Source organism: Sceloporus occidentalis, unplaced genomic scaffold, assembly GCF_023333645.1.
Source record: "Sceloporus occidentalis isolate IW3139 unplaced genomic scaffold, rSceOcc1.0.p SCAF_10, whole genome shotgun sequence".
In the NCBI taxonomy this organism is placed as follows: domain Eukaryota; kingdom Metazoa; phylum Chordata; class Lepidosauria; order Squamata; family Phrynosomatidae; genus Sceloporus; species Sceloporus occidentalis.
The window spans coordinates 29713149-29727349 of NW_028316990.1; the positions used below are offsets into that span (position 1 = coordinate 29713149).

The 14201-nt window shown below is 41.4% G+C and overlaps 1 protein-coding gene across 4 annotated transcripts; it reads left to right on the forward strand.

Annotated features, from left to right (window-relative positions):
• Positions 1 to 285: 285 nt before the first annotated feature.
• Positions 286 to 13747, forward strand: TEDC2 (tubulin epsilon and delta complex 2). Of its 4 annotated transcripts, none has more exons than XM_089540957.1 (10): positions 286 to 338; positions 2728 to 2826; positions 3333 to 3388; positions 5283 to 5934; positions 7738 to 7791; positions 8745 to 8829; positions 10403 to 10511; positions 12489 to 12602; positions 12876 to 13093; positions 13458 to 13747. In XM_089540957.1, exons 2-10 carry the CDS (start codon positions 2798 to 2800, stop codon positions 13605 to 13607), a joined length of 1467 nt encoding a protein of 488 aa, XP_089397083.1. In that variant the 5' UTR covers positions 286 to 338; positions 2728 to 2797; the 3' UTR covers positions 13608 to 13747. The 4 variants fall into 4 exon arrangements, with proteins under 4 accessions (XP_089397083.1, XP_089397081.1, XP_089397084.1 ...); XM_089540955.1 differs by lacking the exon at positions 286 to 338 and adding an exon at positions 358 to 608; XM_089540956.1 differs by lacking the exon at positions 286 to 338 and adding an exon at positions 1184 to 1262.
• Positions 13748 to 14201: the final 454 nt, after the last annotated feature.

Genomic DNA, 14201 nt, shown 5'->3' on the forward strand with positions numbered 1-14201 from the left:
ATTAATTAATAATTATGGAATTATGGAACAATTATTAATTAATTAATAATTATGGAATTAAATTAGAATTATGGAATTATTATGGAATTTTATGGATTTAATTATGAATTGTGGATTTAATTATGAATTAAATTCCAATTATGGAATTATGGGGAAAAACGATGTTTTTTTTTCTATACATCTGCCAGGACTCGAGTACGTCTGCGCATGCGCAGTCCGGGCCCGGGAGCATAGAGATAGACAAAAGAATAGAGATAGTCAAAAGTATAGAGCCGCCTTTCCTGAGGCTTTCCATGGCTGACTTGGAGTGTGTGTTTGTGTTGATTAAGAGAGCTGTAGTAAGAAGGGGCTTCACAACGGTGTAGCAGACAACAAAAACCCTCGGATAGTAGCTTTAACGAAGGAGAGAGAGGGATAAAAAATGTCTCCCAAAGGGGACCAACTCTGACTAGATCTATGGGCCTAGAAGGGAAAGGGCCGCTCTAGGCTTTGGGGACTCTATGGTGATGCCTCCAGAGTCGTTTTTTTAATGGAGGTTTAGTTGGTCTTTGGATTGGAAAGAGACGGAGGAAGACTGGCTTCATGCTGCCCTCCGACTGCGCTCGAAGGTGAAGGCGGCGGCCATGCAGGCCTCTGCTACGGTGGCCTAGAAGGGACTTACTAGAACGAATGGCAATACCTGCCCATAGGGAAGCATTGGGGAAAATTTGCCCATAGGGAAACATAAGGGAATATCTGCCCATAGGGAAATATAGGGGAATATTTGCCCATAAGGAAACATTGGGAATATTTGCCCATAGGGAACCATTGGGGAATACAGTCCAGGGGGAAGCTTAGGGGAATACTTGCCCATAGAGATACATTGGGGAATACTTGCCCATAGGGAAACATAAGGGAATATCTGCTCATAGGGAAATACTGTATAGGGGAATATTTGCCCATAGGGAACCATTGGGAATATTTGCCCATAAGGAAACATTGGGAATATTTGCCCATAAGGAAACATTGGGGAATATAGTCCAGGGGGAAGCTTAGGGGAATACTTGCCCATAGAGATACATTGGGGAATACTTGCCCATAGGGAAACACAGGAGAACCCCATTGGGTTTTCCTGACCCAGTCAGGATTTGAACCCTGGTCTCCAGAGTAGTAGGATCCAAAGACGTAATAACCCTGTTAGTCTGTGGAATCAATATGTAAAAGGATCTTGTAGCCCCTTTGACACTCACTGAAAGAAGGAAGTTGGCAGTCTACTTCCTCAGGTGCATATTATTATTATTATTATCTTTATTATTCAAAGGTAATAATAGTCTTTAAAATCAATATGTAGAGAGATCTTGTAGCACCTTTGAGACTCACTGAAAGAAAGACATTGGCAGCATGAGCTTTCCTAGACTCAAGTCTACTTCCTCAGATACATATCATTATCATTACTATTATTATAAGTTAAGAATAGTCTGCAAAATCAATATGTAGAGATCTTGCACACTCACTTGAAAGAAGGAAGTTGGCAGCATGAGCTTTCATAGATTCAAGGCTACTTCTTCAGATTTATATTATTATTATTATTACAAGGTAATAATAGTCTATAAAACCAATATGTAAAGAGATCTTGGAGCACTTTTGAGACTCACTGAAAGAAAGAAGTTGGGATCATGAGCTTTTCCTCTCACAGTGAGGAGGGAGCAAGCTTGTTTTCTGCTGCTCCAGAGACTAGGACCCAATGGAGCAATGGATGCAAGCTCCAGGAAAAGCGATTTCACTTAAACATTAGGATGAACTTCCTGACAGTAAGAGATGTTTAATAGTGGAACAAACTCCCTTGGAGTGTAGTGGAGTCTCCTTCCTTGGAGGTCTTTAAACAGAGGCTGGATGGCTACCCCAGAAGGGACATCTGTTTCAGGAAAGGGAGACTTCAGGCCTTTCAGCATATACAGTGTGTGATGTCAGTATTAATTTGTGATGTTTCGAAGCATCTCTGATAACGGATAACCCTATACACCTGAAACAGATTGTAATTTGTTTGTATGCCAGCATGGCACAGTGGTTTGAGCCTTGGACAAGGACTCTGGAGACTAAGGAGCCCATACAGACAGGCCAAAATAAAGCTGCTTCGGGTCACTTTGGAGGTATGCTGTTTAAATGATGTGTGTGTCCTAAGAGTCCAGAAGCCATGCCAAAGCCATGCTCCAGTCCTAAGGACTAGAGCGCAGCTTTGGCACAGCTTCTGGCCTCTTAAGATGCATGTGTCATTTAAACAGCATACCTCCAAAGTGACCCGAAGCAGCTTTATTTTGGCCTGTCTGTTTGGCCCCCTCAGGTTTGAATCCTCACTCAGCCTTGGAAACCTTTTGGGTGATCTTGTGCAAGTCACACACTCCCAGCATCGGAGGCAAAGACAAACCCCTTCTGAACAAATATGACCCATGATAGGGTCACCTTAAGTCGGAAATGACTTGAAGGCACACGGCAACAACAGTTGTTTTTAAAGGAGAGAGGTTATTTGAATATATGCTGTTTTTAAAGGAAAGAGTGTCCTTTCCTGAGGAACAGACTCATCAAAAGAATGTCGTTTATTGTTCCACATCGGAATGTTGTAGATCTCGCACTTTCTGGTTGGATTCCCTCTTTAATTCAGGAGCAAACAAAGTAGATGAAAAGACTTGGCTTTAAAGGTTGAGATGATGTTCTTCTGTGATGGAAATGCTTCTGTTGTGTCATTTTCAGGCTGGTTTCCCTGCTCACCCAGGCCTTGGATGACTGTACTGAGCAAAAGCAGAGACTGCAGCAGAACGTAATGCGGTGCCAGGCTCTTCTTAAAGACTGGTAAGTGAGGGAGAGGATGGATGCCAGCCCTATATGAAAGCCCCAGAGAATTGTCTTTCCTCGTCAGTGTGGTGAAGGCAGACTGCGGATGAATCTTCTTTCTTTCTATGTCTTTCACCCTACAGAAGACGTGGGACCAAATAGTAATTGAAATATGAAGTCGAAGGCTTTCACAGTCGGCATCCATAGCTTTTTGTGGGGTTTTCAGGCTATGAGGCCATGTTCTAGAAGAGTGTATTCTTTAGTAATCTAAATGTTTGTCATCTTATCCAAAACATCTGCATAAAGAAAAGCATTCTCATAATCAATAGCATCATGAAATCCTTGTGATTACATCTGTGCAAAGCATAGAATGAATATATATTTATATATATGGATGACAGCTCTCAGAATCTACCAGCCAAGATGGTTTCCGAAAAGTATGTTTGCAAGCTCTGTTTCTGTGGAGGTATTAGTAGGTATTTCTCTGTCTGCAAAATGTATGTTGTTTCCTTTTTCTCTGCCAGGAACTCAGATGTTTCTGAAAGTGCAGCCCTTGAAGAGAGCAAAAATGATAATCAAAGTAAGAGAAATATCTTTTTACACAATAACAATTTTTCCATTTCTGCTGTGATTTTTCAGTGCCAAGAAACTAGAACTAAACCCCAAAAGGATGTGATGTGAATCTGTCTACTGTTGTGTCTTCCTTCTTTCCTTTGCCTACAGGGAATGCCTAGAGTTTGAGCAACCCCAAAGCTGAAACTATGCTAATGTGCACCTGTTTCTTGGCACAGAAACGTAGTGAAGGGATTATGTGTATGTCCAAATGTTTTATTGCTATATGATGGGGAGTTGTGATGGGTCATGACTTCTTGGCTTATATACTAGGAGTAATTGGGATGTGAAAACTAGTGCAGTGTAGTGGTTTGGGTGTTGGACTAGAGCTCTGCAGACCAGGGTTTGACTCTTTGCTTGGCCATAGGAATCTACTGGGCAACTTTGGCCAAGTCACATTCTCTCAGCCTCAAAGGAAAGCAAAGACAACCCCCCCCCCCCCCCCCGAACGAATCTTGCCAAGAAAACTTTGTCTTCTTGGTCACTGTAAGTCAAAAATGACTTGGAGGCACACAACAACAGCAGCATTTTTGGGATGTGCCTCACTGTTTATATTTACTGCATAGTGCATACCTTGAACATAAGAGTAACAAGACACTGCTGGATTGAAGCCTGATTCAGATCTAATTCTACCTGTAGAAATGGGTCTGGTAGAAGGATTTGGGATTGCATTCAGGCAGTTGAAAAGAATTGCTTTTGAATAACCACTGCTTGCTTTATCGACTGTTTCTCTGGAGGTAAAGCTGAATGATTCTCCATATCTAGTTTCTTTTGATTGTGCTCTTTGAGAGAATCTGCCAAGTCTTTTAATCTCCTGTGTGCAGGCTTTTTTTGTGTGTGGTGCCCACCTGATTTTCCTTACAACCCAACTGCAGGTTGACCTGAGGGGAAAGGCTTGTGGGACGGTGATCCATACTGGGATCACTGGGATTGTGGGGAGGAGGCTGTCTTCAGTCTCAGGCAGGAAAACCTGGTTCTTATCAGAGAGAAACAGAATTTAAGAGGCATTTAAACTTTAAATAAGCTATTCTTTACATTTTAAAGTTATGTAAAGACTAGGGTATTTCATCCCAGAAAGCTCCTATATTTTTTCAGGCTTTAACCCACAGCCATAAGCAATATAGGAATTCAGCCATGGAATTTAACAATCCAATTTCAGTCTCAGGTGTATGGAATATGAATACCTTTTTATGAACCGACTGTGAGCTTGTTCCTAAAACGTGATTCCATTCCATTCACTCGATCATCACAACAAAGACATGCAGGTAAAAATTACACACAGTGGCTTGATCAGGAAATTTACCAGGAAAAAAGCTCTGTGTGTGTTTGTCTTTGGTGAGGAATATGTTACACCCCCTGCATATTGTTGCCTCGCAATTCCCATTAGCCCTAGGCAGCATAACCACTGGAAGCTGAAGTTCAGTAACATGATTGTTGTTAGCTGTCCTCCAGTCATTTCCGACTCACGGCGACCCTGTGGATGAGACATCTCCAAGAATCCCTATCCTCCATGGCCCTGCTCAGATCCTGCAAGCCCTTGCCCATAACCCCCTGATTGAGTCTATCCATCTGGTCACATTCTTCTATCCTCTACCTTTCCTAGCATTATTGTTTTTCCTAGTGATCCCTACCTTCTCATTATGCGGCCAAAGTACAATAGTCTCAACTTGATCATCTTTGCTTCCAGGGAGAGCCCTGGTCTGATCTGTTCAAGAACCCATTTGCTTGTCTTCTTGGCATAATTTGTTAGATGTAAATAATTGCTGTAAATGCACATGTCATTTTTTGTGTGTGTGCCATTTAAAGAAGATAGAGCAGATCTTAATTAGTATAAATGACTTTTTTCCCTTACTGATCTGCAGCATCTGTAGAAAGTGAGCCCACAGCCAAGGAGCTTGAGGAATTGGAACTTCTTAACAAAGCCCTGGAAAAAGCATTAAGAGTTCGAACAAAGTACCAGCAGGCTCCATGTCAGCTTATAAAAGGTGCCAAAGCTGCAGATAAGACGGTTGTTACCAGTGTCCCTTTGAACCAGCAAGGCGATAAGCCTAAGGAGAGTATCACTAAGAGTGGTAAAGTGTCATCTGTGATTTGCAAGCCTTCATTTCCCAAAAAGCCAACAGCATACATGCTGAAAGCTCCCTACAGAACTGATCCAGATCTGAAAAGGCCTCAGGTGAAAACATCGGCCAGGCTGAGTTCCAGAGCTTCAGTGGTGCCTGGGAAGAAGAAGTCTCCTAAAGGGATTGCCTCCCCTAAAGCCAAGTTGCCTGTGAAGATAACCCAGCTAGGTCATGGGAAGGCCTGTGTTTCCAAAGTGTTGCCTGGAAGGAGTCCTTCATTTGGGACCTCTGAAGGTGGGGGAGACTCTGCAAATGCTGATCCCTCACTGCCCGAAAGAGAGATCAGTCTTTCAGATCTTGCTGTCAAGTGTTCAGCTGCACAGACCCATGTTGGAAGTGCCTCTCTGGGAATGGGAACAGCTCCCAAGGTTTCTACTCTTCAGGCAAAGGGGTATGTTCACATTTCAGATTCTGTAGTTGGCTAGATCTTGTACTGCTGCTGCTGCTGCTTTTGCTTGCTACCTTTGACCCTGCTATACAATTGTGTGTGTGCAAATAATTTCTAGGCACAAGACATACTTTCTTGGCACAAGCTAGATGCAGATGTTTATTTGTTGCTGCATGCAATGAAATGCCACATGTTCAATAATATCCTAGATTTTGCTATGTGGAACAATGGCTTTGGGGGTTAGAATAAACTACTGGATTTCAATCAGTAGCTCTAAACATTTGGTCTTACATATATTTTGGATTTCAGCTTCCAGAATTGTTGGCTACACTGACTGGGGCTTTTGGGGGTTGAGTCCAAAATATCTGGAAGACAAAAGATTAGGAATTCTTGATTTAAATTCAGTTTTACAGTTTTGCTTGAAATCCAGCTTCTGCACTCCTTTGCGTTTTGTAGAGCTGGCAGAAGTGGCTCTTTCTGCATTTTTCACACATCTCTGAAAAGAAATTGATAACCAGTGGAGCTAGCACAAAGCAGAATGATATGGTCCAAAGGTGGGATATTAGCCAAAAATCTGCCTATTCTATTTCACATCTGTTGATGTTTGTGAACTACTTTTATGTCAAGGTGGCAATGTGGCACTGCCAGAATTTCTTAAAACCTTTAACTCCTTTTCACTGTGTGTCACCGCTGCCACCAATATGTCAGGAGACCTTCGAACTCGGATCTCTCCCCCTAGTGTCTCCTACACTAGAACTCTCTTCAGATGCCAGCCCTATGGGTTTTAAAATCCCATCAATTGTTATTTAGTCACTACACACCCACTATCTGATGTGTTCCAAATAATAAAAGTCTTCTCTCTCTTGGTAGTATTTTTATAAGTTTGCTAGCATTTGAATATGTTTCCTTTAAACACACTTTGGGCAACTACTTGTTGAAACAAACATAAGAATTTTATTTACAAGCTGGGTTGATTATAGTATCTTTCTTGGTGGATGGTATTCAAGATTGATATGGTGTATAAATCATTCAGTAGTTACAATACTTAACAGTGACTTTATAAATGTTTCTTTGTACTCTTAGTTCACACAGAATTTTTACCTAGTTTCTGTATCTCTTAACGCTTTTGGTTATCTGTGACCACAGCCACTAACTAAACTTCCTCAGTTTTTTAACATTTATGTTGTCTGTCCTTCAGATTACTTTACTAATCTCCACTGCTTCCAAGCAATATATATATCATGCAGGATGTTAACACATCTATTTTAACTCTGGACGCCTCTTATCCCTAACTTGGGTACCTAAAGCCCTTCAAACTGCACTTCACAGCATCTACCCAAATTTCTGGGCTGCTGAACCCCTCAAAGTACAATAAATATTTCCCTGACTAACTTCAGACATGCCTCTGCCTCTCTTCTTATACCTGCTCCTGGGAGTAGCCGCCACCTTTTACTAGCTTTACTCCCGTTGTCTGTCACAAGCTTTCTAACCTGCCTGTTTTCTCCACATCTGCCTATTACATTTTGCATCTGTTGACGTTTGTGGACTACTTTTAATGTCATTGAGTATGAGCAATTGACTTGAACTGAACCAATTTGCTGGGCAGGAGTGAAGGAAGGTACTGAGCTGAACCTGGCAAAATATGCACCATGTGGCAGTCATACCTAGGTAATGGATGGCCAGATGGGTTTTGCAATGTATGTAACTTGCTTTAAAAATATTAAAGAGAATGTGATGAATGTTTCTTAGTTTTTTTTAAAGATGTGTGGCTACTGGGCCTAATGATGCCGTCCAATTCATTTGCAGGTCTTTGCTGGAATTGCCACTTCCCTACAAAAAAGCCTTTTCCAAGTATATCAGGTAAACCTATTCAGGTCATCTTATCCAAAACTAGAACTTCCCTACAAGTGGATGGAATGGTGATGGGAGGAATTCCAAAGTAGAAACCCCAAAAGAATGACTTTGTGGTATGAGTCTGGAACTGAAAGAGTTACAGTGCTCCTAAGACCTATCATGGGGTTTTCTCAGCAAGATTTCTTCAGAGGGTGTTTGCCTTCACTTTCCTCTGAGGATTCAAACTACCTATACTTGTTTATAAATGTTAATGGGTGCACAAACAAATGTGTGTGAGTCTACATATACTCATATACATATACCATTTATCTGCATACACATTCATGTTCAGACAAAATATTTATACATATGAATGTATACTTATATCTCATTTGCAGGCACATACACTTGTCTCTCCACATTTGCGGCTTTGACTTTTGCAGATTTGATTATTTGCAGATTTTGCAAATCTCTAGGTTTGCAAAATCTGACTCCGTTGTCAACTTCTACCAAAAGCCATGCTGGAGGACCTAGAGAGAACACTTCTCTGGGCATTTGTAGGTCCATCAATGCAATTTCATGGTCAATGTCTGGCAGATCCTAACCACAGAATTGCTCTGGATGGCTTAGAGATTTCTAGAGAGATGTTCTCACAGATGAAAAAAACTGTGCTTTTTTTATTTGCAGTTTTACCACTTTCATAGGGGTCCTGTGCCCCTAATCCCAGTGAATATGGAGGGTCCACCGTACACATCTGTGTCAGATGCCTTTTATATATACAGCCACTCACATAAGTCCAAAACCCTAATGCTTAGTGATTTGGGGTCATGAAACTATGCCAACTCAGAATGGCTGCCAGAAATGACCATGGCCTGCTTAAGCAACTAATATGTGAGGTGTAAATTTTCAGACTTATTCTAACTCTTGGTGTATGTTTGTCTCCCCAACACCTTTGTCTGCTTCTTGCTGCCAATGTCCAGATTGTTGGAGAAGTGCCAAGGTTGCCAAACAAGTCCAGAAGCAACTACTGCGAAGAATCACTTTATGGAAAAGCTACAGGCAACGGTATCCTTTGGTTTCTTTTCACTTTAGGAGACTTTTTTTTATAAATGCAACTGCAGATGTGACTTGGTTTTGTTACCCAGGATTGCAGCTGGCATAAAAAGACTTAGCACCAGAATTTTGGAAGAATCCTATTTTGTTTTGGTTTTTTACATGTCCCAAAATGTAAAAGAGCCAGTGTGTTTTTGCAGCTACCAACTCCCCTGGACAGTCACTTTTGTGGTTTTAAAAAAAGGATGGATTGCCTCTCCCAATGCCTCCAGGAACAGTTATTGATCTTTTACATAGGTCACTGGGCTTCTCTGCAGTGTACACTATAACATTTTAAAAATACCATTTTTTTTTCAAAACTGGAACTGAACGTTTTGCTACTTCTGATTTTGTATTTGTTTGTTTGCCATTCTGAGGTCCTCAGGCAGAAGATGGTGCCTGCCAAACTTGCCACCCTTTGGTTATACCCTCATGCCCATTTTTTTTCCTCATGTAGCCCTCAGCTGGTATTGGGCATGTTTTCTTCTTCCTTCCTTCTTCCAGACAGAAATGGAACCATTTAATTCAGATGATGTGGAGAGTACACATTTTCCCTGTTAGCATACAGTTGACAGTTCTGCAAAGCATTAAGCAAGTTAAACCCCTCTGGGGACATATTAGGCTCTGTTTCGAATAATGTTTGAAAGCGCCTTTGGGGACCCAAACCATGCAGTCAAAAGACTGGTTTAATATTGATCCATTAGATATTTCTGTGGAATAATTCATGGTTGTTGGACTTTGTTGGTTTAGCTTTAGCAAAAATATTGACGATAGTACTTTTCTAGGTACTGTTGTTTTGCCCTATTGCAGAAATAGGGGATAGTTCTAAAAAACCAAAACCCTTGCTCTCTGTAATGGAAAGGAAAGGAACAGGATATTTTCTAAGTGGAAACATGTACTGAAATCTGCCTAATTCAAATCCACTCTCAAACTCAGAAATAAAGTAAGTGCATCCTCCTTATGCTGTTCTTCTTAGAGAGGTCATGCATATGGAAGCAAAATTGAAAACATAAAATTTTGTGAGATCCATCACTGCCACATTCCAGCATAGCTACAGATAAATATTTACTTGGTTAGAACTACAATCCTTGGGCACAGATACTATCTAATCCTCTCTAAAATGTCCCCCTCCCAAGCATTCTCTGTCATCATGGGATAAGGCACCATATATGCCTGCCTTGTTCAAATCCAAGGTTTGGAAATACTACTTTTTGGTGACTCTGACGGCTAGGAAATACTTGGAGTTGTCAGCCAAAAAATGAAACACTTCCTATGTGGAGGAGGACATGGGTGGGTGCAGGCAAATGCATAACAAGGTAACAACAGAGACCAATTAGATTAACCACTCTCTTTCCCTGCTTTGAAGGAAACAAGTACAGATCCTCTCTGTCATGTCTGTTTCACCCTTCTGAGTCACCTAAGTTTGCTGTAGAAGTCGACAAAGTAAATAGGATTTCAGATCTGTAAGAGCCTCTCCTTGTTCCTGTTTACTCTGCTGGGAAGGACCCCGCATCACAGTGCTATGTTTTCTTAAACCTATGTTCAGTTCTGTTCACCATCGCCAGCTTTTAGCCCAATTGAGGTGAGAAGGGAGTTGATGGATTTGAAAGATGTCAGCTGCCTTATGAGACAATACATGGAAACTGAGACCTCAGGTAGGATATGTATTGAAAGTTGCTAAAATTTCCTCTGCTGGATTTGAATACGAGCTTTGTCTCTGCTTTATAAAATTATTTATTTAAAACATATTTATCATGATCTCCAAAAATGTTCCCAGGATGCTTTACAGATATTATTATTATTATTATTATTATTATTATTAATTACATGTATACCCTGCTTTCCTCCCATGAGCTCAGATGGAATAATAGTTGGGCTTCTTTCCTTCTTGCTGCTTTGTTGTTAACTGCCTTCAAGTCAACTTTGACTCATGGTGACCCTGTGGATGAGACATCTCCAAGTCCTCCTGTCCTCAACCAATCTGCTCAAGTCCTGCAGGATCAGGCCTGTGACTTCCCTTATTGAGTCTAACCATCTGGCATGCGGCCTTCCTCTCTTTCTACTCCCCTCCACCTTTCCTAGCATTATTGACTTTTCTAATGAGTTATGTCTACTCATGATGTGGCCAAAGTATGACAGCCTCAGTTTAGTCATCTTGGCTTCCTGGGAGAGTCCAGGCATGATCTGCTCTAGGACTCATTTGTTTGTCATTTTGGCCTTCCACAATAATATCCTCAGCATTCTTTTCCATCACCACATTTAAGATCAGTTGATTTTCCTTCTATCTGCTTTTTCCACTTTCCAGCTCTCACATCCATACATGGTGATGGGGAATAGAATGGTCTAGTTTTTTCATAGCTTCCCTTCCCATTTCTAGTCTTCCTGATTTATCCTTGCTATAATCCTGTATAGTAGATCAAACTGAGAAGGAGTGACCAGTCCAAAGTCCCCAGTGAATTTGATAGCTAAGTGGGGACTCTGATCACTCCTTCTCCCTGCACTAGATCTAAATTAGCCTTCCCCTTGTGATGATCCCATTCTGGGAGACATCATCCCAGTAGCAATTTAGCCACTGGTTAATAAGTGCATCCATACCTGCAAGCTGGAATATATGGTTAAAGAACTCAGGACAACTGGGTTGTTGGGGAAGTGCAGGAACCAGAATCTATTCCCACAATCTGATCTTCAAGGTGGTTTACATCAGGAAGGGAGAGACATCAGATTTGTACAATCTACTTTGATTTTTCCTGAACTCTTGATGGCCAAAAATGAACCGCATACAAAATGACACCATCAGCAGCACAACCAGTTCCCTGCTGAACCCACAAGAGGATGATCCTGGGATGTCTCGCACCTGGAACATAATGGATGCGCTGCTCTCAGTGTCGCAATAGACTGAGTTCAGTTGAAGTTAGATCAGCTCATCAACATAAAACATCTTGAAATAATTACAGTGGATAAATTTAAATAAACAAATTTAAGTGTTTACAGATAAAATCAACACAGAACACAATGCAAAATGCAGCTATGTATATACAAATAACACAAGTGAAACACACATTCATGAATTATAAAGCATCAGTTGGAGAAATCCACAGATTTGCCAACATTCATAATGTTATTGTAATCCACAGAGGTTATTTTCTTGTCTTGAAAACTTCCAGCCTTCCTTATGGGTCCTCTGTACAGTCTCTTTTGTTTTCTTTTCCAGCTTTTCCACAGTTCACCCCATCTGCCTTTTTTATCCTCACTCAAAAAGTTCAATGTGTACATTCCCCTCCCACATAGAAAGCATCCTCACAGACATAATCACATGCCTCACTCATACACTGATACAACTCCATCTGACTTACTACAGATATGGAATTCTAGCACACTCATTCAAACCTAAAAATTGCTGCTGTTCAACAATGGAGAGCTGTAGATCATTGGTGATCTACTGGCCAGAGATGATCTAGTAGATCCTGCTCTGCATTTTTCTCATCTGTGACTTACAGCATGTGACCATAATGCAGGAAATACATCTTTGAACTAATTAAAGCAGGATTTGGGTGGAACTTTGGTTAGAGGATTGAATCTCATTTCTCCAAGTGGTTCCATCTGGCCTTCATCCTGTGATCTTGTTTTTTAAGGCTCTCTTGGGGAAAATCCAACATGGGAGAGAGAATATGAAAGCCTTCTCACTCTGGAGGGTCTGCAAACAATAGCTAAAGAGCATCTGGACAAAGTGCAACAGTTGAGAGAAGGTGAGGACTTTGATTTGATAGGGAGAGGGAGAGAGGAAGGCTCACTACAAAGCTAGCCTTATTAAGGCTCAAAAGTTGATTAGAGCTATGCATATAGAGCCGTAGGTCATCTGTGTTCTCAGTAGCTCTCCATTAACCCTGTAATGGACTAGAACAAGCCTTTACTTTGCTAATGTGACAGCCCTGAACCTACCATGTCCCTTTCTTCCATCGCTTGCTAAACATAACCATATCTTTTGCTTTGCTAAAAGCTGCACTTCCCTCTCGTGACAGCTATGGAGTCGCATGCAAAGTTGCTTCCTGGTAACTCAGTTTGTGGTATGGGCTGCTCCTCTAAAGAATGTCCCTCCCTTGGAAAGGAACGGTGTTGGGATGTAGAAACTGTTGGGCCACCACCCCTGCTTTTTTACTCAAGCTTGAAGGAGCTGATGGACATGGAGACTTTAAAGCTGAAGGTGGCAATGCTTCAGCAGCGACTGGAAATACAGAAGGTGAGTTTAAAGCAACACTGAAGATACCTTTGGTCTTAAGACTCCCCCTTCTGCATTTATTTGTACATCCTGAACAAGATCCAGTTGGCTTTGAGGGGTTTCTCATATGTTTCCAATATTTAAATCTGACTATTGCATGTTCAGATGAGTCAGTTTCCTTCAGTGTATGTATCGTTTTGGGAGAATGAGAGAACATAAAACACATAGGGAGCAAACTGCCCCAATTGGACTTGCCAAATTATTTTTTTTAGTAGGGCTTGGAAAAGTTACTTTTTGTATTGCAGTTGCTCTTACTGAAATCACCTGTTTGGAGGGGTAGATTAAAAATTCCTAATCTTGAATATCGTCGCCTTTTTGCACACAGGCCATGGAAGCTGAACTCCTCCCACTTCTAGAACCAGGACACCTTCAAGAAGGTTCTAGAGCATTATTGTATCGTTCTATTTACACGCTGCTGTGTGAAGGAGGTGAGAACTTCCCTGTTCTTGTAAATGATGTGGAGTTGTCCGATTGAACTGAGACCTCGAACAGAGATAGGACAGCTGAACTATGTCTGGAGTTGTCAGATGACTGAGGTTTCTTAGACTGTTATCAACTTAACAGTGCCATTGCTTTCCTTGTGTGCATTTGTAAAAACAAAGATTTTATATTTCAGACACTTTTTGAAGTACTAGATATTTTGCACTGTATCATCATTTGTCATTGGCCATGGTGGCTGGGATTGCTGGGAAGGCCACAGATTTCCTGCCTGTGCCTTACATTATGGTTCTCAGGAGTTGAACAACTGGTCCTGGGGTGCAGCAGACTGCAATGACTTGAGTCTCAAATTGCATTAAACAGGTACTTACATATTCACACTTGGTACCAAGAGTAAAGGCAGGAGAAGGGCAGCAAGACAAGATATAAAAAGAAAAGGATGCTGGCTGCTAAGTCAAGAGGGCATGGTTGGGCTCTCAGGAATGATTAAACAAGCCAGGGGCTCACAGCTGAAAAACTAGGATCTCATGTAGGGATGGGGAAAGTGCGGCCCATCAGGTGTTGCACCACATTTTCCCTGATCTTTCACATTGGTTATGCTGGGTAGGATTGATGGGGGTAAGAGACCAAC

What these genes read in the sequence shown, in the direction of transcription:
- TEDC2 (XM_089540955.1), top strand. Translation starts at nt 583, where the DNA reads ATGCTGCCCTCCGACTGCGCTCGAAG. An exon ending in CAGGCTCTTCTTAAAGACTG is followed by an intron (nt 2,827 to 3,332) that starts GTAAGTGAGGGA and finishes TTTCTCTGCCAG; the next exon opens with GAACTCAGATGTTTCTGAAA. An exon ending in CATGGAAACTGAGACCTCAG is followed by an intron (nt 10,512 to 12,488) that starts GTAGGATATGTA and finishes TTGTTTTTTAAG; the next exon opens with GCTCTCTTGGGGAAAATCCA.